The sequence below is a fragment of the Musa acuminata genome, chromosome BXJ3-3 (genome assembly GCF_036884655.1).
Source record: "Musa acuminata AAA Group cultivar baxijiao chromosome BXJ3-3, Cavendish_Baxijiao_AAA, whole genome shotgun sequence".
Lineage (NCBI taxonomy): Eukaryota > Viridiplantae > Streptophyta > Magnoliopsida > Zingiberales > Musaceae > Musa > Musa acuminata.
The window spans coordinates 34903338-34930212 of record NC_088351.1 but is presented as its reverse complement, the minus strand read 5'-3'; the positions used below and the strand labels follow the sequence as shown (position 1 = coordinate 34930212).

At 36.2% G+C, this 26875-nt stretch overlaps 2 protein-coding genes across 3 annotated transcripts; one reads left to right on the top strand and one right to left on the bottom strand.

Moving 5' to 3' along the window:
• Nucleotides 1–80: 80 nt before the first annotated feature.
• Nucleotides 81–9038, top strand: LOC103978924 (uncharacterized). 2 transcript variants are annotated; one of them, XM_018823610.2, is made up of 10 exons: nt 81–249; nt 3119–3983; nt 4726–4855; nt 4954–5414; nt 5565–5645; nt 5788–5886; nt 8028–8183; nt 8263–8349; nt 8459–8530; nt 8599–9038. In XM_018823610.2, the coding sequence occupies exons 2-10, from the start codon at nt 3222–3224 to the stop codon at nt 8890–8892; spliced, it is 2142 nt and encodes a 713-aa protein (XP_018679155.2). In that variant the 5' UTR covers nt 81–249; nt 3119–3221; the 3' UTR covers nt 8893–9038. The 2 variants fall into 2 exon arrangements, with proteins under 2 accessions (XP_018679155.2, XP_009393158.2); XM_009394883.3 differs by having other exon boundaries at nt 8025–8183.
• On the bottom strand, nt 8929–26399 carry LOC103978923 (intermediate cleaving peptidase 55, mitochondrial). The gene is made up of 14 exons (XM_009394882.3): nt 26291–26399; nt 24518–24625; nt 21288–21551; nt 20018–20110; nt 18213–18419; nt 15182–15285; nt 13720–13786; nt 13526–13633; nt 11494–11586; nt 10481–10571; nt 10177–10247; nt 9569–9624; nt 9413–9473; nt 8929–9343 (listed from the first exon to the last, which is right to left on the bottom strand). Exons 1-14 carry the CDS (start codon nt 26318–26320, stop codon nt 9236–9238), a joined length of 1461 nt encoding a protein of 486 aa, XP_009393157.2. The 5' UTR covers nt 26321–26399; the 3' UTR covers nt 8929–9235.
• Nucleotides 26400–26875: the final 476 nt, after the last annotated feature.

Sequence of the window (26875 nt, the reverse complement as noted above, 5' to 3'; positions counted from 1 at the left end):
AGGGCGTGCAGTACACGCGTGCGTCGCTGTGTTATATATATAGCCCTTTCTTGGTCACACGATTAACACTGTGGATTCGTCGCTCCTCGCCTCTCGTCTCTCTCCAGTGTGGAAGCCACGAGGTGGGGTAACGAGGAGGGGGAGTGAACGGGGCGAAGAAGTGGGGAAGCCTTGGTCGTAATCCCGTCTTCCTTCTTCTCTCAATCCGCGATTCTTCTCTCCGATCACCTCTTCTACGTGCGTTGCGAGGTAATCCCTCTTTCTCGTCCCCTTCTTTGGAGCCGCCGGTCGGCCTGTCGTCAAGATTCCATTTTCTCTACATCTTGTTCCGACCCTTGTTGCTTTCGATTGATTTCGAACTTTCCTGATCGAATTCGACTCTTGTTTTTGGCTTTCTGCGTCGAATTGGTTCGTTTCGCCTCTTTCTTGAACCGGGTTTCGCGTGAGGACTGCGGAACGGCGTAGGCTCAGTTCTTCTCCAATGTTCTTTCGTGTGGATGGATGTCCGGCGAGTTTCTTGAATAGGGCTTGAGCTGTGCACGGGGTTCTTGAATAGGGTTTTGTTCATCTCGATCCATGTGGCGAGTTTCTTGACTAGGGTTTTGTTCTTTTTGATCCGGTTTGCGCTGTGAACGGGGTTCTTGATAGGGTTTTGTTCATCTTGATTCATGTGGGTAGTTTCTTGAATAGGGTTTCGTACATTTTTGATCCGTTGATCCTTTCTGATGTCGAACCATGTATTTCATTCTGAATGGAAGTCGTTCGTAGACTTCAAAACGGTGATACTGGGTCAGATTGGTTATCTGCCAATTGGTATATTCTAAAGAGGCTTTCTCCCTTAATTATACCGTGCAGCGATTTAAGAGGGTCATCCAGAGCCAAAGAGATGGTACCTAGGTTTAAGTTAATAAGATGTGATCTCTGGATTGAAGAGCATTTAGTTACATGGTCAATGGGTAGTGCTTGGTGTGCAATCGATGACAATTGTCTTAGCTATATATACTGGCACAATAAGATCTTCATGGAAATCATTTTTTGGCGAATGTTTATATGCAATAAATGGTCGGATGCCCATTGTGCTTGAGCAGAAGTTTTCAGGAAAAATGAAAACATAGTTAAACTATTTTTTATGTTAATTTCTTCATACTGCATCATTCACGGAACTAACCAGTAATGAATCTCATGATTTACACAGCGGGAGCATGTAGGTTAACCTGTCAACTAACATGTTAATCATTTACATAGTAGTCAAGGATTTTAATGTTTTCTCAAAGATCAAATTCTGTATATTTCACATATCACACTTATGTATGCAACCTCAAGGAGAGTTGAAGTTCCAGCTGCATATTTGTGTGTGACAGAAAACAAAAACATTCTTCTTTTTTCTGTGATGCTTCTGCTCTGGTTTCTGCCATGGGACACCAAGATTATTATTAGTAGGTGGAATTGTGGAATTGCCATGGCTTTATAATAGCCATACTGTTGCCCTCATTTTTGGGTATAGAATTAAATCATGGGTAGATGTACTTTCTTCTGGTTAATGTTCAAAGACTTGCTCTGCTGTACTGTTGGTGCTATGCCAAATCATTACCTTGGTTGATGTTTAAATCTACAAGGTTGCTAATGAGTGGTTGCAAGCTAGTGATCAGCCATTTTTCTTGATTTATACAATCAGCAAACACATGATTGATGTAACAGGGTGTCCAATCAGTTCTGCTTTATCACAATGAATTTTTAAACATCAAATAGAATAATCAAATGATGTAACTAATATGATTATTGTATTTTATTATTTGCAAGTTGTTGAGTTTGTGACTCCTGCAATATGTTAATAAAGTGTCAATAGGATTTGCAGCAGATGTCATTGCATTATGAGCAATTTTATTGGTTCTTAACTGCTTTGGCTTTGAGTTTGAAGAAACATTGAGGTATAGGCAACAAATGCTATAGCTGCATTCAAGTCTAATAACTCTGGATTACGTATCCATGTGTATTGCATGTGCAATAGAAATTGTTGCAATTATTTTATTAGTAATTTTTAATTATAAAAGAATTAATTTACAGAATCAAGATATTTAATATGTATACATTTTATTATTGTCCTGAGGCTTGGGGAGCATTCACACAAAATAGCATTGAAGTTCTTATTATCAATTAATTTTATCTTTTGTTTTGTTGTGAATTTTGAGTATCTAAATGCCATGTTTCACATATTTAAATTCCTTAATCTTTGTCTTTTACATTTTGTTACTTGATATTCATCTGATTGTTGTCCATTCTAAGCATTTGGGTCTGGACTGTCAGATTAAATGAGGAATATTATTGACATAACTGATAAGCCATTATCTGATCTGTTGTCAACATTTATTTATTATACTGTCTGAAATGAATGAGAAGGAACAACATGTTTGCCAGTAACATGCAGAGCATCTAAGCCATTGCTTGTTGTGATATATCAGCATTTACATAAATATTTCTCTCTCAATATCTTAAATCTCTGAACTTGGTTTTCATTTGATTACTTTTTTTAAGTTTTGCTAAAACTTGCCCAGGTGTTTCTTTTGTAACCAAAATATGTGTATTGTCCGGAAATCGAACCTGAATTACTCTTGATTGATTAATGCTTCCCTAGCCAGAATAGAGGAGAGTATAAACTATTCAGGTAAAGTGGTCTCACTATTTCTAGTCAAATTGAACATAAAGTTGAGAAGTTAAGAAGCTCAGGATAAAAGTGCTTTGGTGAAAATAGTTTGTGGTTATTAGGCTTTTTACTATGTAGTTTAACTTGAGAACTTTTTGTAATCTGGTTGCATAATTGGTAAATAATTCAGTAGTGAGTTCTTCATATGAGTGTACACATGCAATTGAAGTGAGGACTAAAATGGAGTATGTCAAGCTCTGTTATTCTAGCTAACTCAGATACTATCTACTGCCTTTTAGGTTTATCAGTTTGTTACTCTCTTACAAGTAGTTATCATTGTGCAGTAGCTTGTTACTATTTTCCTTTTTTTCAATAATTAACTGCATAATATGAAAACCAATCTACTTCACAATTATTACCCTTTGCCAAACACAACTTTCTGTTATTCCTAATCTGGCTTTTGTCATTTGCTTGTAGGTGCTATCCTTTCCATGAGGGTATGACATGATGTGTAGGGCCCTTTTAGGCCTTCCAAAGACATTGGCATACCTCTATATTGTGTACTGACAACATAATTCTCATGGCTCGAAAGGGAAATCACCAAAGGAATGGTCTGAATTGTCATACAGCTGATGTACAAGGCATAGATTCAGATGGATTTAAAGAAAATTCAGAGATGCGGAGTGGAAAGACTCCTGAGACAGAATACCCCAACAATGCTGATAATGTTTGTCAGCCAAGGAGTCCTGTAGGGAAGATAAACAAAACCAAGGCAAATGGTAAAAGGAACAAGCAGAGATCTGGATGTGCTCTTACTAGAGAGAAACCAGATGGTCAAATCCCAAGTTTATTGCGATCAGAAGATAGGTCAAGCGGTCTACGAGATCCATCAAAAAGTAACCTTTCATCAAATTCTTTTGAAGAAAAAAGAGACGATGGAAAGTTCTGCCACTATTTTGATGGCCTGCCCATTGGAAATAACAATGGAGCTTTCCTAGCAGTAGCATCTAGGAACTTAAGGTCTTTGGCCTTGTATGTTCTAGGAGCAGCTTCTGAATGGCTTGAACGGCAGAAACCACGATTGAAAGTGATAAATTCAGTCATTCGAAAGAGTCATAATTATGCCCGTGTTAAAGTTGGGCATGCCTATCCTATTATTTTGGCATGGACATTATATCTTGGTAAATTAATTTTTCTGCTATCCATGGTATGGCTGGACTGCAGCATTCGTGGCCTTGATTCTCTATTACGGTTGGGAACTACATCTTTCCTCACGACTATTTGGTGCAGCATCCTCTCCATTACCGCAATGATTGGATTCATGAAAATTCTTGTAGTCATGGTTTGTCCTAACTGTTCCCCTTTTTGACTCATTTTTTGGTTATCTGGTGCATAAACCGATAACTGCCATACTATTCGGCATTATGTTGTTTTTATTTGCTGCCATCCTCTTCTTTCGTGGGGCACAAGAATTGCTGTGCACATCACATGGCTGTCTGGTGCCATTTGATTTAGTACTTGTCACCCACACAGCCAAGCATGTTTCACTTGACCAGTTCCCATACACAGGCTTGGCGACAACTAGACATATGCACCGAGTGCTGATTGATGGATCCAAGTGGCCAGGTTCACACGTTTGAAAAGCTACATATTTTGTCATTCATAATTAAATAAATTAGACCAAGATCAGAGTTTTGGAAGATTATTAACGTTTCCACTGTTAAGAATAACAGCACGTGTGGTTCCTTCGAGTGTTTCATATGGGCATAAATATGTTGTCTTTCTGGTAATAATGTTTTTTTTTTCTTATCTGTCCATTGATTATGTTACTTTGGGTGCCTCTCTATTTTAGTGGCTTCTTCCTATCTAAAATAGTATCTTCTTCTTTCTCTAGATATTGCTAGACAATACCTTTCGTCAAAATAAAACAGATAGCAGCTAGGATTTGTACTACCTTTTCTTTTCCTACTTGAAGTACAGAATTTGATAGTGTATGCTATTTTCATAAATCTTAGCATGCATTGTATGCTCCTTCATCGTGTGCAACTCAAACTTTCTTCTGATTTATTGGTTGTATGATTCAGGTAATTTCTACTGCAATGATAGTTTTCATTGGTATTGGACTCACAATTTTGGTTGTGGCCATACTTGCAATGGGAATTTTATGGTTCTATGGCAGCTTTTGGACAACAGGGCTTGTGTCACTTTTTTCAGGTAATTATGTAGTAGCTTCTCTCACATTCATGTTTATATGGCCTTTATCGTTGCAACAACTAACTATATTTATTTACACTATGCTATCTCATATGCAGGTGTTACATTTATGTTTGGCCATGAACGGGTCGCCCTTCTTATCTCTACAGTATATTCTATGTACTGTACTAGATGCTATGTAGGGTGGCTTGGGTTGCTTTTTGGACTCAATGTGTCTTTCATATCCAGTGACATTCTTATACACATCCTAAAGAATAACACAAATGATTCCAAATCTAACGATTCTTCAGAGCATACTAGGCAAACTCGGAGTCGAGCGGGTCATTTCTTTGGGGAATCTTCTCATTCTTCACTGGGAGACGATGCTTTTCAGTCTTCTTCTGAGACACCAGCTGACCGTTGCCCAGGCGTTCCTTCGACCAGTGGAACTGAGGCAGAACTGAGCTCTGAAGATGAAGTTGCTCGATTGTTGAACTGTGCTGATCACTATTCAGCTCTAGGTTTGACTCGCTATGAGAATGTAGATGCCTCTTACCTGAAGAAGGAGTACAGAAAGAAGGTGATTGTCGTTCTACTATTAGCGTTTAGTTTCTGGGTGCTTGTGTCTGGTTCCGTGGTCTTACTTCCAAGATATGACTTAGCAATTAAACCATATTACATATTTTTATTAGCTTCTAATTACATTACAAATTTACAAACTTGGCTCTAGGCAATGCTTGTCCACCCAGATAAGAATATGGGCAATGAGAAAGCTGCAGATGCATTTAAAAAACTTCAAAATGCATATGAGGTGAAGATTATTTCCGTTTTTCTTTTTTCCTTTTCTTTTTTACGTCACAATTGTCAACTTGCTTATCCTCATAACAATCCCCTATGCAGAAAAAGAACCAATGCGGAAAGAACCTTCACTTGATTGTTATTTTTCTTACCAGGTTCTGTTAGATTCTTTGAAAAGAAAGACGTATGATGAAGAATTGAGGAGGGAAGAGTTATTGAATTATTTTCGAAGGTTTCAGAATTCTCCCCTAAAGGTTGTCTTTGTACTTCTAGTTTCATCTTTTTTCTTTTTACTGAATTTAGTCATTAGCACACTGGGTATATTATGTTTTTTAATACTTGTCCAGGCATGTGTTCTTTTATTTAATTGAACATGAGAGATTGCATTGGATTCTGCAGTAAAATACATGCTGTTATAAATGCTGCAACTATCTTATTATATTGAAAAATAACATCTTAGCAGGTTTTAGCGTAAATTATCCCATACGATTTATGGATTTTGGTATGAGAACTTTGTGCTTTGGTAATTCCTGTTTATTTTTCAACGGAAAAAGGTATTGAAGTTTATTTCGAAAAACAGTATGTGAAACTTAATTTATTGTTTATTTTATACAATGCCTGATATATATTTACGTTTTTAAAGTCATTTTCTTTATAAAAACAAATGACGTTATCTTCTCTCTGGTGTTTACTAAGATGCCAATAAGTTGTAAGCACATCTGGAATTCATCAATTCTCAAATTGTCTTTTCTGATCAAGTTATTTACTAGACTTGCTCGATGGGAGAAATTTGAGTTATTTTTTGTTGATATGTCCATTTTATCTGCAGATTCGATCTTTATGGATGTGATGAATTTTAATCTTAGTAACAAGTTCTTATCTTGACTGTCTCAGTCATATGTCACGCTGTTCTGGTACTGGCAGGGTGGGGGGTGTAGGCATGCCAATATCATTTGTATGTTCAACACACCTGTTGTATTAATCTATCAGCATGTTTTTAGCACAGAGATCGTTTAAAAACTGAAGACCTTAGGATGATTTGAGTAGTCCGCTTTGATAATGTGAAAGTTAATCTCTTCAATCATGCGCCCCTCTCATTGGTAAAGTTCAACCACTCCATCTTTTCTACAGTATATGACCAAAGACTTCCTGCATCTCTGTTTCTGCATTCAATCATCTTTCTTTTTGGACAAATAACATAGAAGTTATTCACTCCAATGCTTCCTTCACCCCCAACTAATGCTAGCATTTTGAGTTGATCTTTTTTTTTCTTGGAACAATTCCTCTTGAGATTATCCTAAGCTTCTTCTCATTTTTTGCTAAAGGTTGGATTAGTTTCATACAGATTATCTCATGAAAAATTAGATTACTTTGGGGTAAGTAAATATCTTGTTGTGAGTGCTGTACTGTAGATCTAAGGCAACAAATAAATTACTTTGAGGAATGTAGCACATATCCATAGAGTGTAAAGGAATGTTATGGTGTTTCATATTTACTGTGTTCATTTTGCTTTTGTAAAATGGAATTCACAATCCACATCAATAATGTGTCTTTGATTGATGCACAGTGTTGGATGCATAAAGAAATATGAGAGGAAAAAACTAAGGTGATGGAGAGGATTCTTGCTGTTGGTTGTAGGAAGAACATATGATTGAGAAAATGGGCTAGAAGAATGACAAAATGAGCAAGGTTACACACCTTCCTCTCATTCAACTTAACCAGTTGAAAGTTGACTAGGCACCTGTTTGATTTATGTTTCTGGTTGAACCAATCTGTTTTTGAGCTATAACTTCTGTCACTTCAGAGGGAACTGAAACCCGCTCAAAACAGACCTGAACCTGAAACCCTATCACCATAGGTCTCTGAGGACTTAGATTACTCATTGGACAAGAGAAAATTTTGCCTGTCTTTTTATTCTGTGATTTCTGTACTTTCATTTGCTTGCCTTTGTTATCTGTTCTTTTTCTTAATTTTCTTTTAATATTTATCTTCTTTTTGCCAAGAGAGCACATTTATTCAAAATTATAGCATGCTCAGCAATAGGGTGGTTCACTAGTACTACTCTAAACTTTTTAAATTATTACTCAGGTGCAGAATGAAAATTGCCTCACCATTGTACTTATTGGTATGAGATGAGTTAACATCTTTGCATCAATGTTCTCTCCAAAATACATGAGTTATTTTTAACTTTGGGTTGTGCTGAAGAGCCTATCTTAATGGTTGTTGAAAAGGCTTAAGATGAAGACTTTTTTTGAACAGTATGCACATTTGATGTAGAAATTTTATTATTATTTTTTGTCTAAGATTTTTATTGTTTAGTGTTCTGTACCATTAAAACTATTAGTCCCTCTGGTCCGTATTTCTAGGATATTTATGAACATTCTTTCTTCAGAAGGGGGGACAGGGCATTTTTAGACCAGGATTTAGTCATTCTGAAGCTGAATATGAAGGCCCATATGGAGAAGCAAGAAGAATAGCATGCAAGAAATGCAGTGATTTCCATGTCTGGATTTGCACAGATAGATCCAAATCCCAAGCAAGATGGTGTCAGGTTATACGTTTGTCCTGCATTGTTGAAAAGAGATGAAACATAGTTTTTTGATATCTCCTGTGCCCCTCTCCGTTTATAGGATTGCAAAGAATTCCACCAAAGTAAAGATGGTGATGGGTGGGTTGAACAGTCTTTCCAGCCCCTTTTGTTTGGATTGCTGCAGAAGGTATTGCAATCTTTTATATTTAAAAGCTTATTGGTCAATAGCATATAGACTGGTAAAAAATTTAATATCATTCCAATATTATGTTTTATATTGATGTGGATTGTTGCAGGTGGATCCACCAAGAGTGTACGTGTGTGCAAAAAGCAAGGTTTATGAGGTCACGGAGTGGTTCATCTGTCAGGTGAGATTGTTGAATATTTGCATTTAAATATAAAGGCTGTTCTAAACACTCTGCTTATGCTGTTTCAGGGAATGAAATGCCCTGCCAACACTCACAAGCCAAGTTTTCATGTGAACACCAGTCTAACAAAGCAAACTAGCTCCAAGGGATCTGGTTCGGCCCCAAGAGGAGGTGGGGCGACAAGCAACAACGAAGAGGCCATCACCGAGGAAGAATTCTTCGAGTGGTTGCAGAATGCAATGCAGTCAGGCATGTTTGAAGCCAACAACAACAGCACAACCAACGAGAGCCCCTCTCCCGGAAATGGCAGCTGCTCCAAAGGCAGCTTCAAGAAAAAGAAGAAAGGCAAGAAGCAGTGGTGAAGAAGGCAGCAGCAGCAAGGTTACGTATATACGGAGTGCAGCCAAATAAAAAGTTTGATGGCTATATATTGAATTGCTCAAAAACCCTCTTAGATAGCGGGGCACTATTGAATTGCTCAAAAAAAAAAAAAAGTTTCTTTTTCGAACGTCGTCACTGCTCGTTCTTTCCGTGAAGTCACAGCATCAAATATGTGAAAGATTCCGTCAGGTACAGCTCTAATTAGTTTCCAATTTTACTTTGGTCTCGTGGTTACAGATATTTCCTATGGGCGCTCTCTCTCTTAAGGGGATGTTTTCTATGACATGTAATCGATCTTTGGTACTTGGGATCTTCTGCATCGCCTTAGTTAAATGCCGTTATCAAGTCAGAGGCTTCCGAAGCTTCACCGTGTGTATAGTTCAGCAAAGATTTAATATGTTGAATCTCTTTAGGCATTGATCCAGTAAGCACCTGTGTTCCAAAGATCCACAGTAAGCATCTTAACATGAATGATTCAACAAAGTGAACTGAATCCCTAACCTCGTGGCCAGTTTCAGTAATGAGGACTTCATCTTCAATCCTTATTCCGATGCCACAGTACCTGTGTATATCCAATCAAAAGACTATGCTTTTTAAACCTGTGTATTATCCATCCACTCCAAGGAAACCATGCACTAAGTTTACTTGGGATCAAACCTCTCTGGTCCATCATAAGATGAAGGGATATACACTCCAGGCTCAATTGTGATCACCTGCCAAGTTGCAAACTCATTTAAAATGCAGCAGTTTGGGGCTTCACACAATCAAGGAAACAAGTGGAAAAATTAGGAAAAGGAGCATTAGACTGATACCGATAACTTGTTAAGGATGAAATCTAATTTCAAGTGGACAATCGCTCATTTGCAAATATGATATATATATAAATCATTGAAATAGAAATGCATGAACTAAAATTTTACCATGTCCCAAGTTTGCTATCAAATCAAAGTAACTTTTTCAAAACAATGGTTTGCTAGCAGTATTCTGCCATTCAGATAAAGTGCTTTATTTAGAAGAAGACCATCCCTCTGTAGGGATATGAGACAATGTTTTACAAGGATGACCTTTTCAGGACAGGAAAAAGATATGTTTCTTTAATAGACTACCGGGTTGAAAATGGAAAGACTACTATTTTCTCCTTCTGAACGAAAAAATTCATGACAATACATGTTTTTAAGCAAAACTAATTTTGAAAAAGATCATTATTCTCTCCAAACAAACCAATGAAAAGAAAACAGAAATGATGAATTAAGACTATGACTTACAACACCAGGCACCAGAGGACGGTCATTATTAATCATGGCACAGTCGTGAATGTCCATTCCTAAATAATGACCTGGCACATAAATGAGAGAACAATCATAATCACTTGATGCTTATGAAGATTAAAAACAATTGATGAAACCTGTTCGAAAGGATGAGTGAAGCTCATCTGCTCTATTTGATTAAAAGATTCCTATGAAATCACTATGCAAACCATTTTAGTTTGCTCACTTCATGTGTAGCAACATAACATTAGTTGGAAAAAAAGCAATCGGGAGGCACGAAAGAATATTATATGGACAGGACCTATTGATGTTGGATTTAGCTGATGGTATAACTGACTGACTTCATCATTCAGAACACCAATCTCCTTGAGTCCTCTCCTAAGCATTTTAACCTACAATTCATGCAGCATTGAGAAGTTAATACAACAGTGTTAGACAAAGCAAGACCTACTATATAAGCCACAAAACACAATTTCTGGCAGATACAAGCAACCAATGTACCCTCTGATGCTAAGTGTACACTAATCACATCAATATGCAGCATCATGTCTTGTGAAAAATGAAGCAGTTGCAGACATCCCTAAATTAAGTGAAACAGATGATGGCTAATGATCAATTAGTAATACTGATAAATACAAAAAAAAAAGAACAAAGTGCTATGATCAATGTTGATTTACCTAAAAGTCTAGAACAAAAAGTACGTCCAAGTGACAAAACTTTGGTTGTTGCCATTTACATCCACGTTTCAAGTTTCCTTGGACAGGCAATTTGTAGCTTGAGGGCAGGCATCAAATTTACACCAAGTCCTACAATTCTGTTGAATCTTTCATAAATCCAACTTTGACTTAGGCTCTATTGCAAGGCTTGGACAAGGAGAAGCTCCACTTAAATTGCATATATACCCAGGTCAGTTTCAGCTCGTCTTTAAAAATATTACCCCAAGATAATTCTAGATCCTGAGATTATAGTTCATTAAGAGGCAGAAAATGATTATTGAGATTTAATAAGAAATTGTGTAAAGAAAACAGGAAGATAAAATAACTATAACCTACAGTAATAATCACAAAAACATCAATATTTTAAAGTAGCCAAAACTAAATTGATCATTCATTTATAGACAGCGTTAAAGTCAGCTATTCTCCCACCAAACAAGGGATCAGTTATAAAGCACTTTAAATTGTAAGGGCCATTAATGATTCAACAATGTTTTAAAACTGGCAGTCAACCTTTGATAATCCATCTTATGAGTCCTCAGTGCTTGAAAAAGAACATAGAGAGAAAGTTAAATCAAGTATTTAGGGTTATGAATCATACCGAATAATTATGAATTTGCTGAAGGCTGATGCCTGGTCTGCATAGCTTCAAGCATTCCTTATTTGTCTCCAGAATCAGACTATACAATATTTCCTGGTCAATCCAAAAACTGAATTAAGAAGTATTATACATGTTAACTGTCAAATTAATCTGAGACAGCAAGAGCAGCATACATGAGTATATTCTAAAAATGAATAGAGAAAACATCAGTTACTTTCTCATAGGTGGAAGATTACTCAGCACATCGCAATTTTCTGATTGAGATGTTTTACAAAGAATGCTGTAAAGAATTCTGTATATCAGGATTCATGAGAAATTTCAGAAAACACAATATACAAGCCCAAAAGATGATTTATGAATCTCTGAAATCAGGATATGTCAAAATAGCCACTGCTTAGTACTGCAGTTTAGAGGGGAGCCAGGACAATGCTAGAACAGCAAGTAGAAAAGCATAATTATGGTACACAAGCAAGATTACTTCAGAATCATAAAATTTATTGCAGGTACATGAACATTCCTCACCTGTCACAGAACCACAACCTTGCACCTGAGCAAATTTAGATCCACATTTCGGCAGCTCCACAGTCCTACACTACAATACAATGACATTTTGCTTGTCATGGTAAAAGTTTCCCCAAATTTATAACCGACACCCAAGCTTTCTTATGGGTCACTCAGGCCCTGGTGTTAACCTATTAGAGTACTGAGTTTACAGAATTGACAAGGGATCTGATGGCATGTCAACTGTGTAGGCCCACCTGTGCTAATGTGATTGGTTTATACTCATAATAATAGGCCTGTACCACAGGAAAACAAGCAGGCCAATACAAACAGGTCTGCCAAAGAACTGGTATTGTACCATGTCATGAAATAGGAATCCTTGGTCTCTCATCATCCAAAGCATGATTTACAGGCTTAATGACAAACAGAGTGACAAACACAATGTAGCGAACAATCTTAGTGATAAGCAACAAATCTGGATTACAAATTTTGTAGACTTTCATGATTAAGCAAGATTGCATGCAAACTCTTAGGAGGCTTTGATATGTGAAGACTCGCACATTTTCAGTTTCTTACAAATGATGTGTAGAATCTCTGACCATATTGAGAAATCAACGAGCTCATGCAAGTGGCTCAAAGCATAATGATACCTTAATATAAAGTTAAAAGATGTAAGTAGTTCTATATATAAAAATCAGTTCCATGTATGAAAAATAAATTTCTTCAAGGTGTGATGCAAAGCCTAAGAAAAGCCTTATTTTACCATTTTCATGTCTTTTCCTAAGCAATGTGAAGCACTCAGATGTAATGAAGAAAAAGCAGACTTGTGCAGCTAGTGTAGGTAATAAATGTATAGACGAGCAAAAGTGACCCAGCACAACCAGCATTCAATGTCCTTCAGATAAGTTCAAAATATTCAACAATGATCAGAGTCTATTAGCTTATACAACATAATAGAGTAGCAGTTAGGTTTTGTAAAAGTTAAGCAATGGTGGTAAGAAAAATCATACCACCATTTTCATGTCTTTTCCTAAGCAACGGGAAGCACTCAGATGTAACGAAGAAAAAGCAGACTTGTGTAGCTAGTGTAGGTAATAAATGTATAGACAAGCAAAAGTGACCCAGCACAACCAGCATTCAATGTCCTTCAGATAAGTTCAAAATATTCAACAATGATCAGGGTCTATTAGCTTATAGCCTTATACAACATAATAGACTAGCAGTTAGGTTTTGTAAAAGTTAAGCAATTTTTTAACTGGGATTTATACCATGGTGTGATAAGTGGGCCTAAGAAAAATAATACCAGTTAAATGTGTAACCAACATCAGATTGATTACAGAGATTTACCCAGAATCAAGAAAAATATATATGCCACATTGATAGGTCTCTTTATGGCCATCATCAACATCAAGATTCAGTGATAAGGCACTCACAGAATCACTTAAAAGGAAATTAAAAAGCTACAAACAAACAGGAATAAAGGATCAAAAGAATAACTGAAAAAAGATGAAAGGACATGTGCAACAATTACCTGAGCAGGGCTAAAGCTACCACAAGGAGGCCATGTGCGGGTTAAGTCACTTAAGTAACCATGAAACTCACAACCAACATCCATTAATACAAGATCTCCAGCTCTAATCTGTCAAGCTTCAGCCATTATAATCAAGTGTTCTACCATATATATATGGGATCTTCAGTCAACAAGATGACATGAAATGTTCTTACATTCTGATCATTTCGTGAGTAGTGTATAACGCTACCATTGACACCCCCACCAACTACAGGATTGAACCTAAAAGTCAAGTCAAGATTTTCAAAGAAAACAAATGCAATTAAGAATGTTATGTTCAATAAAATGGAACAACATACTATGGAATAGTGAAAACCAATAATATACAACAACAAAGTTGCCAGTATCATGCAAAGCTCAAACTATACAGTAAGAAGTCAAAGGACTGTTAGAGTAAAAGGTTTAAATCTACCATTAAACTTTTAAATGTTTGCATTTAAACAGATTCAAAAATTTATATGAAAAAAGAAGTATAAATTCAGTTTCTAGTGTTTCATGCTTTAATGATGAAACACTCGATAACCATTTGGGACCAAATAATCTGATACAACTATGATTCTATTTGTTTTATCTAAGCAGAATCCAACTGAGAATAATGTTCTACAACTCCTTATTTCAAATACTGTTGAAGAATTTATCTCATAGCGATCTTACAAAACCTTTAGTACCACGTTTTCAATTTGTCAATTTTAAATTTGTAGTTGGGTCACATCGTAACCAAATTAGAATCCCAAATAATTTTGACAGAAATATTCAATCATTCATAAAACTTAAGCTTCATCCTAACATTGACACTGCAATGTAGTCTTCCACAATCTTTAAGTCCTTCACCTTTTCTTCTTGAATTCGGTTCCTAACATTGATATTTTAAATTGTGCTCCCAGAGGTCATTGTTACATTGTCCATCTGTCTGTGTTTTTATTTTCTTTTTTAATATTAATGAGCTATATTTTTTAAGATAAATAGATGAACCAGTTACTAGTGACCCTCTGGATTTCTTCCTTAGCATTGCAGAGATCCCACCACAATAGAATTCACTTATAGATAGATGTGATCTTGTCTAATTCATGTGTTGACTATAAAGAAACTCACCAGACTAGCTCCAAGTTCACTTTGTGAGTCTTTTTATACATCAATAACTGCTTAACAAGTCAAACTTTGATTTGTAATTTTGTATACCTCCATTTATAATGAAAATGATTAAACCTACAGTAGTTCCTAGCTAACAAGAATATATACTTTATAGCAATAGTTCCTCACTTGCCAAGAATACAATTACTTTACAACAATTTTTATCTATGATTTACCTATAGCTGATTTTTAAAAAAAGATGACTCCACAAAAAAGAAACTAGTTAAAGTTATGCACAAGGAAAAAATTCAATAATAAGAGCCAGGATAACGAATGTTTGTTGAGCAAAACACAGAAAAGGATAATTTCAAGAGAAAAAGTACATAAGTTAAGGGGCTTAAATGAACGTAACAACCATTACAACAAAACAATCAGAATTAACCTCATCGCCTAAATAGTTCTTAAGTTTTATTCCTTAAAGAATCACTAAAACTAATGTTGAATGCATGGTAGGAACTTAGGTAATTATACAATAAGAAAGCTTACGCCATTCTTTGAGCACCTCTCATCTTGCACTCATATTCAACCTTAGCTGACAACTTGCTCTCTTCTGGAAATATTCTTGAAAGCAACATGGTTTGCAACAAAGACTAGCCAAACAGGAAAAGATTAATGCTGATCAGTCATTGGTGATCTGCTTTGATATTAAGTAACATTAAACGTCAAGGAGACCAATCTGCAATCTTAGTAGTCATGAGATAAGGATTCAACTATTACAACCATAATAACATTCTATAATACATGTATTCTGAAATGGCTAATAGAAAATGGAAAACAATAGCCATTCACATCTAGAAACAACCAGAGACTAGATTATGCTACAACTGATGCTGGTAATGGCATTTAAATGACAGCAATGTAATTATTTTACTCATAAAGAGAATAGATGTAAATTTCAAAAGTTATGCTTTAAATAACTTTTGAATAAAATAATTGTACAAGAAAATTATGGAGGCAAAAGAGAACGTCAATGCTTGATCCAAGTCACTGAGCTCAGGTATTCCGCACTTATTGTTCAGATAGAAGGTAGAGTGTAATAACAACACCATAGTCTGGTAGGTTTGATATAAGAAAATGACATTTTTTTTCCTTTTTCATTTCTCAGTGACATATAAAAGATGTCTAACTCTCACATGTAATATCATTGGCGAGTTTAGTGATTTCAATAGGCGCTTGGGTGCTCGCCTAGGCGCTTGGGCGAGGCGAGGCCCAAGCACCTCGCTTCATTTCCAAGTGGCGCGCTTCAAAGAGGTATCGCATGGGCGCTCGCCCGAGCCCAGGTACCGAGCACTTCGGGCGAGCGCCCGGGGTAAACCAGGCGACCGAACCAACGTTTTAGGTCTGGTTCGGTCTCCGATGCTTTAGTTGGTTCAGTCGAGATTGAACCAACTAAAGCATTGATATTAGCCTTCCTCTCGCGACTTCCCAACCCTAACCTTGCTTGTCGTTCCCGCTGCTCGCTGCTACCGCTGTCGTCACTCATCGTTGCCGCTCCCGCTCCCGCTGCTCTTAGTCAGCAGCCTCGATCTTCCTCTTGCTCACACTCTTCTCACTTCAATAGTATACTATTAACAATATATAAACAGTATACTATTAACTATATACTACTAACAGTGTTTTTATTTATTAGATTAATAATATATTATTTTACTTTTAATACTGTTAATTTTTATTTATTTGAAATTATTGTTATTGTTTTGAATTTTGAGACTTTTTGTTAATGTGATATTGTGATTTTACAAGATTTTCTTAATTTAATATCATATTTTTATTTAAATAATTATATTTACAAGATTTTTTAAATATGGAAGAGTATGACAGCTTAAAAATCACCTATTTGCTTCTACATTCAAATAGATTTTGAAGTCCATGTGTTGTCACATATGCAAAGAGAAATGAATCAAACTTGTCAATGTTCCTAGCAGAAGGAACACATAAGCGCTAAAGAAAAAAAACAAGACAAGGTTCTCAAGAGTCAAGATTGAAACAAACTGCTTAGCTGTAGTTAGAATTAAACAAAAACATATAAAGCAAAGAAAAAATAAAGAAAAAAATTAAGTGCTGCATCAGTCAACAAGTTATGGACAAATTCAACTTAGAAGTGGTTGTCCCAAAACCCACTGTATAAAGTTTGCTTTAATTGGCACAAATATATTTAGTGTGATCACATGTTTGGGCTAGTATATGACTTCATTTTGTAACATAAATAAGAAAATTATGTCTGTAAATTTTTAGAGCAAAAGGGAGTTATGATTCGAATGGAAATCTCATTTTCTAAATAAGATTTTGTAAAAATTGTGATAAGACAACATCTACTGAAAAGTAACACAATGGTAAAGCAGAATGTTATATGGGAGGACTTCTCAGAAGTTACAGTCAAATAATAAAATGCTTCTCCATGTTTTTGTTAGCTCTACTCCTAAAATTGTCAAAAGAACATTAGCGATTTCTGAGTGGCATTTTTTAAAAATACAATATATTGTATTTTATTTTTATAATATATATTCTAACCCACCTACTTCTATATTATGAGCTTGGCCCCACATTGGTTTCTTTTCTTGATATTGCATGTAAGACATTTCAAAGCAATCACGAGTCTTGGTGCTCCAAAACTTTCTCAATGAAAGACAAGCAGTGTCATATTACCCAAAAAAATATTGTTTTGTATTTGGCCAACGTTCTCAGTGTCATTCACTAAACACTTTCTAATTCTTTGCAACTTTGTTCTTAGAAGCATGTTGTCATGCTTGATCTGATATAGATGTAAAAGCAGTACTTCTATTTCTCAAACAGAAAGGTAGAAATAATCACCACAGTTCATAAAACTCAAGGTTTGCAATACAACCCCAGTATAATATGGTATAGGCAGAATTTATCCTGACAACATACCGGCACGTGAACCAAAGTAAATCAACCTGGTACAGGGCTTGTACCACCGAAATGTACAATACTGAACAAGTACCACCTCGTACAGGATGGTACATGCCCTGTATCGAGCAGTTTTTTTTTTTTTGCTTTTTCAGTATTTTTCCAAAACTTAGTGTGTACCAGTAATACCAATACAGTACCAATATACGAAATTGCAGACCCTGGTAAAACTAGTTAGATAATTCATACAAACATATATAATTAAAGAAATAATTAATCAATAAAAAGCATATTTCAACTGTCACAAAACTGACACATGGGCATCTTCTGTGCCATGGCGTAGCATACAGGCACTAGGCATATTGCAGTGTTGATCCAGTGCCCATGTGACTCTGGACACATGGCAAGCACATGCCATGTTGCAATTACAAATCCTTGCTATTAATGCATCATAAGATATGAAGGAAACAACTCAATCTTGTCATCACTCAAAAGATGTCAAATGGAAAATGCAGATAACCTTACTGAACTAAGTGATTACAAAACTAAAATAAATTTGGTAAAAGAGAAAAAGAAGAAGAAACTTTGCTAGGTTGATATCTCAGTCATAAGCTGCTGAAAGATGAATTTGGGATTAGAAAAGAAACACCTGACATGCAATTGATGCAGAAGTCCTCATCAACTTGAGTTCAGACGCAGACTTTATCCACTGTAATTCATGAGTATAGGCTGAAAGATCTTTGACTTTGTTGTTGAAAGATGCCTTAATAAAGGGCTCCATCTCTGTATAAGATGGTGATGCTGTCTTTGCATTGTGAAACAATCTCGATGCTTGTCTCATCATTTGAGGAAGGATCTGAACTTATACATAGAAAAAGGCCAAGCATACCCACATGGTTGTTAACAGGTAACCATTAGCACATATATAATAAATGTTTTCTTTGCATATATATATATATATATATATAATGTATAAAAGAAAGTTGCATTCCTTTATGGAGAATTAAGCCTGTTAGAGACAAAGCATTTCCAAAGAGATTTGGAGAATGTGTAACAACTTTAACCAAAGAAACTCATAAAAATTGCTTACTAAATTGTTCCAAATAATCCAATCTCCTACAGGCCAAAATGATAGGAAAATTAACATTTAGTATATAATGTATGCTCTCAAACTGACATACATTTTCACCACTATAAATTCCCAACTCTTCTTCTTTCATTTTTCTCAGTGTCATTATCTATCTGACATGATGAATCAACCTTAATTTAACATGGTTAATAAAAACTAAGGCAAGGCAATAAGGCTCCTCTACATAAATATGCATGCAGTTACCGTAGCATTATTTCTTCATATCTTTCTTGTATATCTCTTAAACTTGTACTCTTACTTACACCAGAGGAACAAGGCTTAAGAGTACATCCATTGACACTTTGTAGTTTATACTTTGTACCATAAACCCTAACAAATTGCACCATATTGGATCATCAGCCGTCTCAGAAAAGGTATGTGAGACTGTTCTTGCTTAAATAACCAATATTTAACATCTTAGTAGAGTGTCCCAATAAGTATAATAAGCAAGGTCTGCCATACCGAAATGTACCGCCCGTACCGGACGGTACGTATGGTCCAACAGGTTACCGATACGCGGACCACCCGGTACCGCTACAGTGCTACAATATGAAAAAGTATAAAATTGTTCGGTACACTAGGGTGTACCATACGGTACGCCCTGATGTACCGCCCGGTATACCGGTACCATACCGTACCAAGCCCGGGTCGAAACGTCGGTATGGTACGGTACAGCGAACCTTGATAATAGGCACAAAAAAAAAGGAAGTACAAAGATTTCAAGAGCAATGATCTCAATATCAGTCAAATATCCGATATTGACCTTATAAACCTAGCAAACTATTACAAGACGGATATACAAGGGGTATACCAACCTGTACTGCTTGACACTATTGAATAAAATAATAAAGAATTATTTATCGGGCTTTATGGTTTGAAACCAGTACCTTGTCAGATTAGTAAATATAGGTAGGTACATTGTGGTCCGATTGGCATTTAGAAACCTATTCAGAAGTATACTTGTAAACTATATTTTAGAGCATCATACATGCTGAAAGACAACCTTTCACGGGCATAGATGGACAATTTATTTTTCCTGAGGTAAAATTAAGTTGAATAGTTAAGCAAAAACCATTATGAGTCTATAGTCCAGTTAAATAGATAATGAACATGGGAAATTGAAGAACAAGGTGCTACAATAGCTGGAGAACTTAAGGTCTACAATCTCAGAAGTATGTCAGGCCAATGAACATGCAGACAAGTAAACATAGCAATCCAACACCCACCAAAGATTCCAACAATACAAACTAAACTAGCATAACTGTTTGGCATTTCATGGATGCAATAATCTATAATCTACATCATCCACAAAATGAAGCAAGAACCTTGTGCATCGCACTCAGTGGAAATGCTTTATCAGCCTTGAAAAAGTCCAAGGCTGCTTCCACTCCGGCAACTTGACCTTGCCAAACTGCATCCTGTTAAACAATGAAAAAAATATGATAGTAGGAAAAAGAAGAATACATATAAAATGATTTTTTCATAGACAAGTAGTTATCTATATCATAGACACGATTTCTCATGTCCAGACTACAATACTGAAGTAGAACCAGATAACTAGGTGACAAGATATGGGTACAGGATAAAATTCCGGTAGAAATACGGTCGTGCAAGGCAAGAAACAGACACATGTTTTAATTACATATCTTAGTACTGGAAACATCAAACAAAAATAGGATTGTAATTGTTAGCAACAAATCAAAAGAGTAATGCCCCTAATAATACAGATCTCCTGAACATGTGTAATTATGAAACAGCCTAAGTTCCAGCATTGCAAAATCCACATATTTAACACTTTGCTGCAAGAAGACAGAATATTCAACAATCCTGGACTTGATTCATCAAATATCAGAACTAAGGTACTCAAGTACTAAGTGATGTTAATGTTGTTGTTTCTCTAAGAAGACGTTACAAAAGAAAAATAAAATATTTTCAGAAAGAAAAAAAGACATCATAATTCATCTTTTCCATAAATTTTATGGAAAACAAATTGCACTTAAATCTTAAATGGCAACAAAAACTCAAGTGAAAAGCATGAGAATAGCACCAAGCAGACATACTAATTTTTGTGAGCTGATAGAAGAATGATAAAATATATATACCAAACATATGATTTCATGTTGATTGAACATCAGCTAACTATATAACTGAATGTTATATGTGGAACATCACTTCATTTACTGCATAAGCAATTTTGAACAGGAAAATAACAAAGGGGGCAGAAACAAGAGGGAAACCGACTTCACCCGATCACCAATGTCCTGGACCTCCCAGCCTAATGCTAAAAATAGATTAACAAAACAAGAACATAAAAAGAATGGGTCGTCTGCATCACAATCTGACACAACTTTGGTGATGTGGTGGCCATGATGTCTGCATCGAGTTACTTCTTGGGTTATTACAAAAATGCAATGTTATTCACATACAGGGTTGTGATCACGCTTAAATGTAACAAATATCACCAAGAAAAATCTTGTATAGTAAAACCAAGCTATGAATTTTTCCAAATACTCCATAAAATTAAGCTTAGACATCACTGGTTCAGATACTCCATAAATCGGAAAAAGGATACACGAGATGAAGGCTTGGGCTTACGTGAGGATCTGGATCTGGCATAAACATACAAAGGCCACACTCTTCGCTTAGAACTGCTATACCACCAGGTTGCAAGCAACCTGTAATATAAAGAAAATCAGCATCTTGTCTAAATGGGTAGGGCACAACATCTGTCATCATTTTCACAGGGGCAGAAGCAATGATAGCCAAGCACTTTTCAGGGAGCAACTCCAGAAGCCTTTTCCTTCTTGAAATATATTCATCAGTTGCTATCCCAGGTGTAATCTCATCTTCACCCACTAACTATGAAAGACAAGAGTAACAAGTCAAAATGTAGTAATATTATAAAGAATATTAACAGAACCTACAGCGAAAATTAGCTTTCTCAAATGTCTGAGATGCCAAGGAAAAGGAGCAAAATATATGTTTTAGCCATTGATCTTGGTACGTTATGAGGTGCATATTCCAAAAGAAAAAAGAGTAAAAGGTAATAGTTATAATGCTGAAGAACAAGTAAATAAAATTTCCAAGTGAGCCTAAATGGCATTAAATAATAAGGCAAGAGTTAGAAACTGCATGTGACATGAAAAAGTCAGTGACAAGTATAAATGAAGGATAATAAAAGCAAAATATTCCACTTGACCAAGCATCTCACTGTAAGCTTATGTGACTAGTTCCTTTAACCAAAGGCACATGAGTGGTAGTCCAGGCAACTCTATACACTTTAGTTAGTGCCAGAAAAGGGAAGGATATTTCAGATTGATGATTATATCAGTAATCTTGTTGGAATTGGCGCACCAATCTTACTAACCTTACTCCATACTTCACCTTTCATGTTTCCTAGTTTGACTTCAATGTTCCTATCCATTAGTTGTAACAAGAGATCATATATTCATTCTAGTTTCTTTTTCCACCATACTATGCATCACAGGACAAGAGATTATGGGAAATATTGGTGAAGGATGAGTCAAATGGGATGCATATTTCCAAGAGTGTGCTTTCCCTAGAAAAAAGATCAGAATAACGAATACCTTCAGCATACTTGTTCCAGACACCACTTCGTATATTAGGTAGTGTGTCACGACCCAGACCTGATGGGCTAACTAGCCTGTCAACTTCGTTTGACCTAAACCACTGGTCAAAATGATTAGGTTGAAGTTAATAATATAACACTTATCGGGCACTTATAAGTTAATATTAATCTTGTCTACTTCTAATGTGAGACTAATCGGAGTATTACAATTCCCCCACCCAAGGGCTTAATGTCTTCGTCAAGGCCCAACATAGCCCAAATCAAATCCTAACATGATACATATGAGGCGTAGCCCAGTGGTGGCTCCACACCATGACGAGTCCCTCTGACTCCATCCACGAGTAGTTCTTTCCTACTCGAGCCTCCTCACCATACTCAAATAATAGGTCAACTATGATACCAAATGTCACAACTCGGGTCTAATGGGCTAATTGGTCTATCAATTTCATTTGACCTAAATTACTATTCAAATACTTATACTAAAGTTGATAATAGTACACTCATTGGACCCTTATAAGTCAATCTTAATCTTGCTCACTTTCGATATGAGACTAATCGGGGTACTACATAGTGGGTACCATAAAAATGTATATAATATTCTTTCTAATCTTAGTATTAATATCAAGCAAGGTGTTTAAAGAACCGATCGGACTAATTCATGCGAACTATTTATTAACCATTTGAGAAGAAAAAGGGCCATGGACCAAGTGGTATTGCCCATTTTGATCCCCAAAATTGGGAGTATCATTATTTTCTTATAGATTTTTTTCCTTTTTCTTTAATAACCTCTTGCTCTCTCCCTACTACCTCAACCACTCCTACCCCCTCATCCCCACCCCAAAATAAAAGCCCCACCCAATCATTGCTTCCTCCTTCGCCTCAGCTTCTCCTCCTCCCTCTTTCTTGCTGTCAATCGATATACCCATGAGTCTCCTAGGATATTAGGTTATATCTTACGAAAAGTGAGATCAAAGTTGCTAATATTTTCAAACATGATGACTTCCTTACAGTTTTGATCCAGTATCCCTTATTTTGCAAACAAACTAACTGTATAGAAACACTACCATATCATGATAGAGAAATTCCTTAGAGAAAAATCTGTACTGGATTGAGGAGCGGATAAGCCATCCCACACGATAGTCCACAACCAATGCTATTCTAGGTGTTACAATCTACTTCGCTATAATCCCTAATTTCCTAAATAAGTTCCATTCATTCACTAGGATCCTTCACATTCAACGCAGGAAGCCATGGCACCACTATCCTTAGTGCCCTATCCATGTACCAGATTAGAAATTCAACACAATGTGGCCTGCAGTTAATCTTACGATACCATACAATCATGACCAATTGAAATGTCTCCCAAAATAAAAGTATCAAGTAGTTTCATGTTGATGGTGAATAATATATGTGTAGCATTGCATACGATGGACCATATTGTTATCATAACAAACTGGAACATGATTTGTGCATGTGTAACTCTACATATCTTGTATCACATCAAAAAACTTAATAATACATGTAATTATGCCCTAATGAATAAATGCTTTGCACAATTCACTTAAATAATAGACCATACACTTTTTCACATGATTCACAGGAAAGGAAATGTCAAAAAAAGACCAGTTACATAGTGCCCACTCTCCTTTATCTTCTTCCTTCATCTTCTGCTTTCTTGTTCTTCAGCATTTATTTTCCATATTATTTTGCATTAATGATAAATGTTCATGAAGTGTGACTCAACATTAATTAAAGGTTCCGTAGACTTCTGGCTTACTAAGTTTAAGGCAAGATGACAGAAATTACTGACACTTATACAGAAAGATTTTCTTAGTTCATCTTAGTATGAGAGTCTAGGACAGATGCATTTTAAAGTCAATAAGGGAACAGAGAAGCCATGACAAGGTTCATGAAAACCACATAGAATAACTAAGTACTGTTATTTTCTTAGCTTGAACATGCATTATCGAAAATATCTGTTTTACTTTTCAAATAATCCATTTATTTCATGCAACTCAAATTTATAGACAATAGGATAGTTCTTGTACATCTGAGATAACATTGACATTACAACTTCTCAACTTTAAAACGGTAAAGTGATGACAGGAACATTCTAGTGATCAGACAGCAAATAGTTCAGGTGCAGGTGGGCAACTGTTTCTAGATAAGAGATATCTGGATGTCTCAAAGTGCAACAAGAAAGGAAAAAAGTGCTGGAACATATTTAAACCAGTACCTCAGGATGAGAGAGTGAAGTTGGCTGCCCAAAATCAATAGTCCTTTTTGTGGCATATGCAACACGTCCAACATAACCACATAAATTTGATAAAGATTGAAAGATGACCTTCAACAAAAAATAAATAATAGCCTTAGCACAGACTTATTATGTATGGAATCCCAAACTCAATGTTAGTGACCAACTAAAAAAATGGAATATTTGCAATCAGTTAACATTACAACCTCAAGCGATCCACTATCTAGGAAGAAAATAGACATGGTCGGTTTAAAGTAAACTAGGAGCAAAATATAATGAAGAATGGGAAGAACAATGAACAAAGCAAGATGAAGACATGGTCTAAGCAGTCTAAAAGCAAAATACATTTCTTGAACAGAAGATAGTCCAAAGAATGGCCATTAATTTTATGTTCCTACAGAAAAGGCACCTATCATTTCAAAAAGGTCTGAATTAAACCAAAGAAGCACCACCTGCATTAAGAGATATGGCATGAAAATCATGATGATTCCAGCACTGGAAACAGTTTGTGCCCAACCAATTAGAATTAAAAGAAGATGATAACAGAGACAAAACTTTGCTCCGAATATTAACAATAAAGCAGGAGAGAAGGCCGAAGGAACCCTCTATGCGTAGAGATATCAATCCATATTTGTAAAGGATTCAAGCTAAAGAAAGTGACGATCAAATACTCCAATCTCCGAGGCTTTTGCAAACCCACCGATCTTGCAAAATCATCACAAAAGAATAAGAAGCAGACATTTGCTAAGGAACTGAAGACAAGGCACCCGAGATGGGAAAGAAAGAAATTGCTCGTAGGTTCTAGAGAGGATTCAGAGACCAATGACGCCCAAATAATCCGACCGTGAAGGGGATTCCAATCCTTCATCTGGTAAACCATCACAGAAGAAAAAGAATCACCCTTGCAGAAAGAACTGAAGACCTAAGGAACCAAAGAAGAGAAACAAAACAATTAGCTTGTCGGGTTCTTCAGGGGGTTGGCTAGCCAACAATGACCCCAATAATCCAATCTTGTGAGGATTTTCCAAACCCACCCATCTTGCAAATCATCACAAACGAAAAGGAAGAGCACTTACAGAGCGAACTGAATATAAGCACCAAAGACAAAGAAAACAACCGCTTGTCGGGTTGTCGAACGGGTAGCCTGACTAATGACGACCAAATAATCCGATCTTGGAGGGTTTTCCAAACCTACCCATATTGCAGATCATCACAAAAGAAAAAGAAGCGCTCGAACAGAAACAACTCTAAACCCTAAACCCTAAAGCACCAAAAAGAAAGAAAACAATCGCTTGTACGGTGACGGCCAAATAATCCGATCTTGGAGGGCCTTCCAAACCCACCCATCTTACAAATCATCACAAAAGAAAAGAAGAAGACGAACGTTTGTAGGGTTCTCGAGAAGGTTGGCTAACCGATCACAGCCAAAAAAACCTATCTTGGAGGGTTTTCCCACCCCGCCCATCTTGCAGATCATCACGAAAGAACAAGAAACGGTCTTACAGAAGGAACTGACGATTGAAGCACCGAAGAAAAGAAAGCAAACGATAGCTTGCAGGGTTCTCGGGAGGGTTGACTGACCAACGACGGCCAAATGCGCCGATCTTGGAGAATTTTCCAAATCCACCCATCTTGCAAATAATCACAAAAGAAAAAGAAGCAGAAATTACAGCAGGAGAGAGAGAGAGAGAGAGAGAGAGAGAGAGAGAGAGAGAGAGAGAGAGAGCTTCAAGTGTTCTCAAGAGGGTTGGCTACCTTCCTTCTTCTCAAGCTCGACATCGCCATTTCTTGCCAACGTTTATTGTTCGAAAGCTCCCTCCACTCGCGCTTGGCCTCCCTCCGCCATGTAATATACGAGAGTGCTCTGATCCTGGCCGTTGAAATGGAACCATAGGTATGATTGATTGATCAGGACACCAAGGTGTCTTTTGTCATTTTCTATGACAAAAGCAATAAAAAAAAATCCTTTTCGTTTTAATAATATGCGTATTATCAAAATGCTTAGTCTCATAGTTTATAACCAATATATGAAATTAAAAATATATTCATCAAGGATATTTTTAATATTAAAACAATTATATTTTATTATTTCAATAAAACAAATGCCGTCATTTAGGTTATCGCAACAAAAATTATAAGATGATGTGACAAGACCTAATACAACACACACACACCCACCCAGAATCAAGACCTAATTCAGTCGATCTAAATATCATTTTTAGTCAGTCAAAATGAAGCAAAAAAATATAATTTGAATTCAGCTGAAATCTTCACTCTAAATTGGCATATGCAGATGCATCAGGTGAACAGGGCTTAGAATAAAAAATATGACTGCAAATT

What these genes read in the sequence shown, in the direction of transcription:
- LOC103978923 (XM_009394882.3), bottom strand. Translation starts at nt 26,320, where the DNA reads ATGGCGATGTCGAGCTTGAGAAGAAGGAAG. An exon ending in CTGCATCAATTGCATGTCAG is followed by an intron (nt 15,286 to 18,212) that starts GTGTTTCTTTTC and finishes CTGTTTGGCTAG; the next exon opens with TCTTTGTTGCAAACCATGTT. An exon ending in GCTAAATCCAACATCAATAG is followed by an intron (nt 10,248 to 10,480) that starts GTCCTGTCCATA and finishes TTTATGTGCCAG; the next exon opens with GTCATTATTTAGGAATGGAC.
- LOC103978924 (XM_009394883.3), top strand. Translation starts at nt 3,222, where the DNA reads ATGGCTCGAAAGGGAAATCACCAAAGGAATGGTCTGAATTGTCATACA. An exon ending in AGAAGGAGTACAGAAAGAAG is followed by an intron (nt 5,415 to 5,564) that starts GTGATTGTCGTT and finishes ACTTGGCTCTAG; the next exon opens with GCAATGCTTGTCCACCCAGA. An exon ending in TTCAGAATTCTCCCCTAAAG is followed by an intron (nt 5,887 to 8,024) that starts GTTGTCTTTGTA and finishes TTCTTTCTTCAG; the next exon opens with AAGGGGGGACAGGGCATTTT.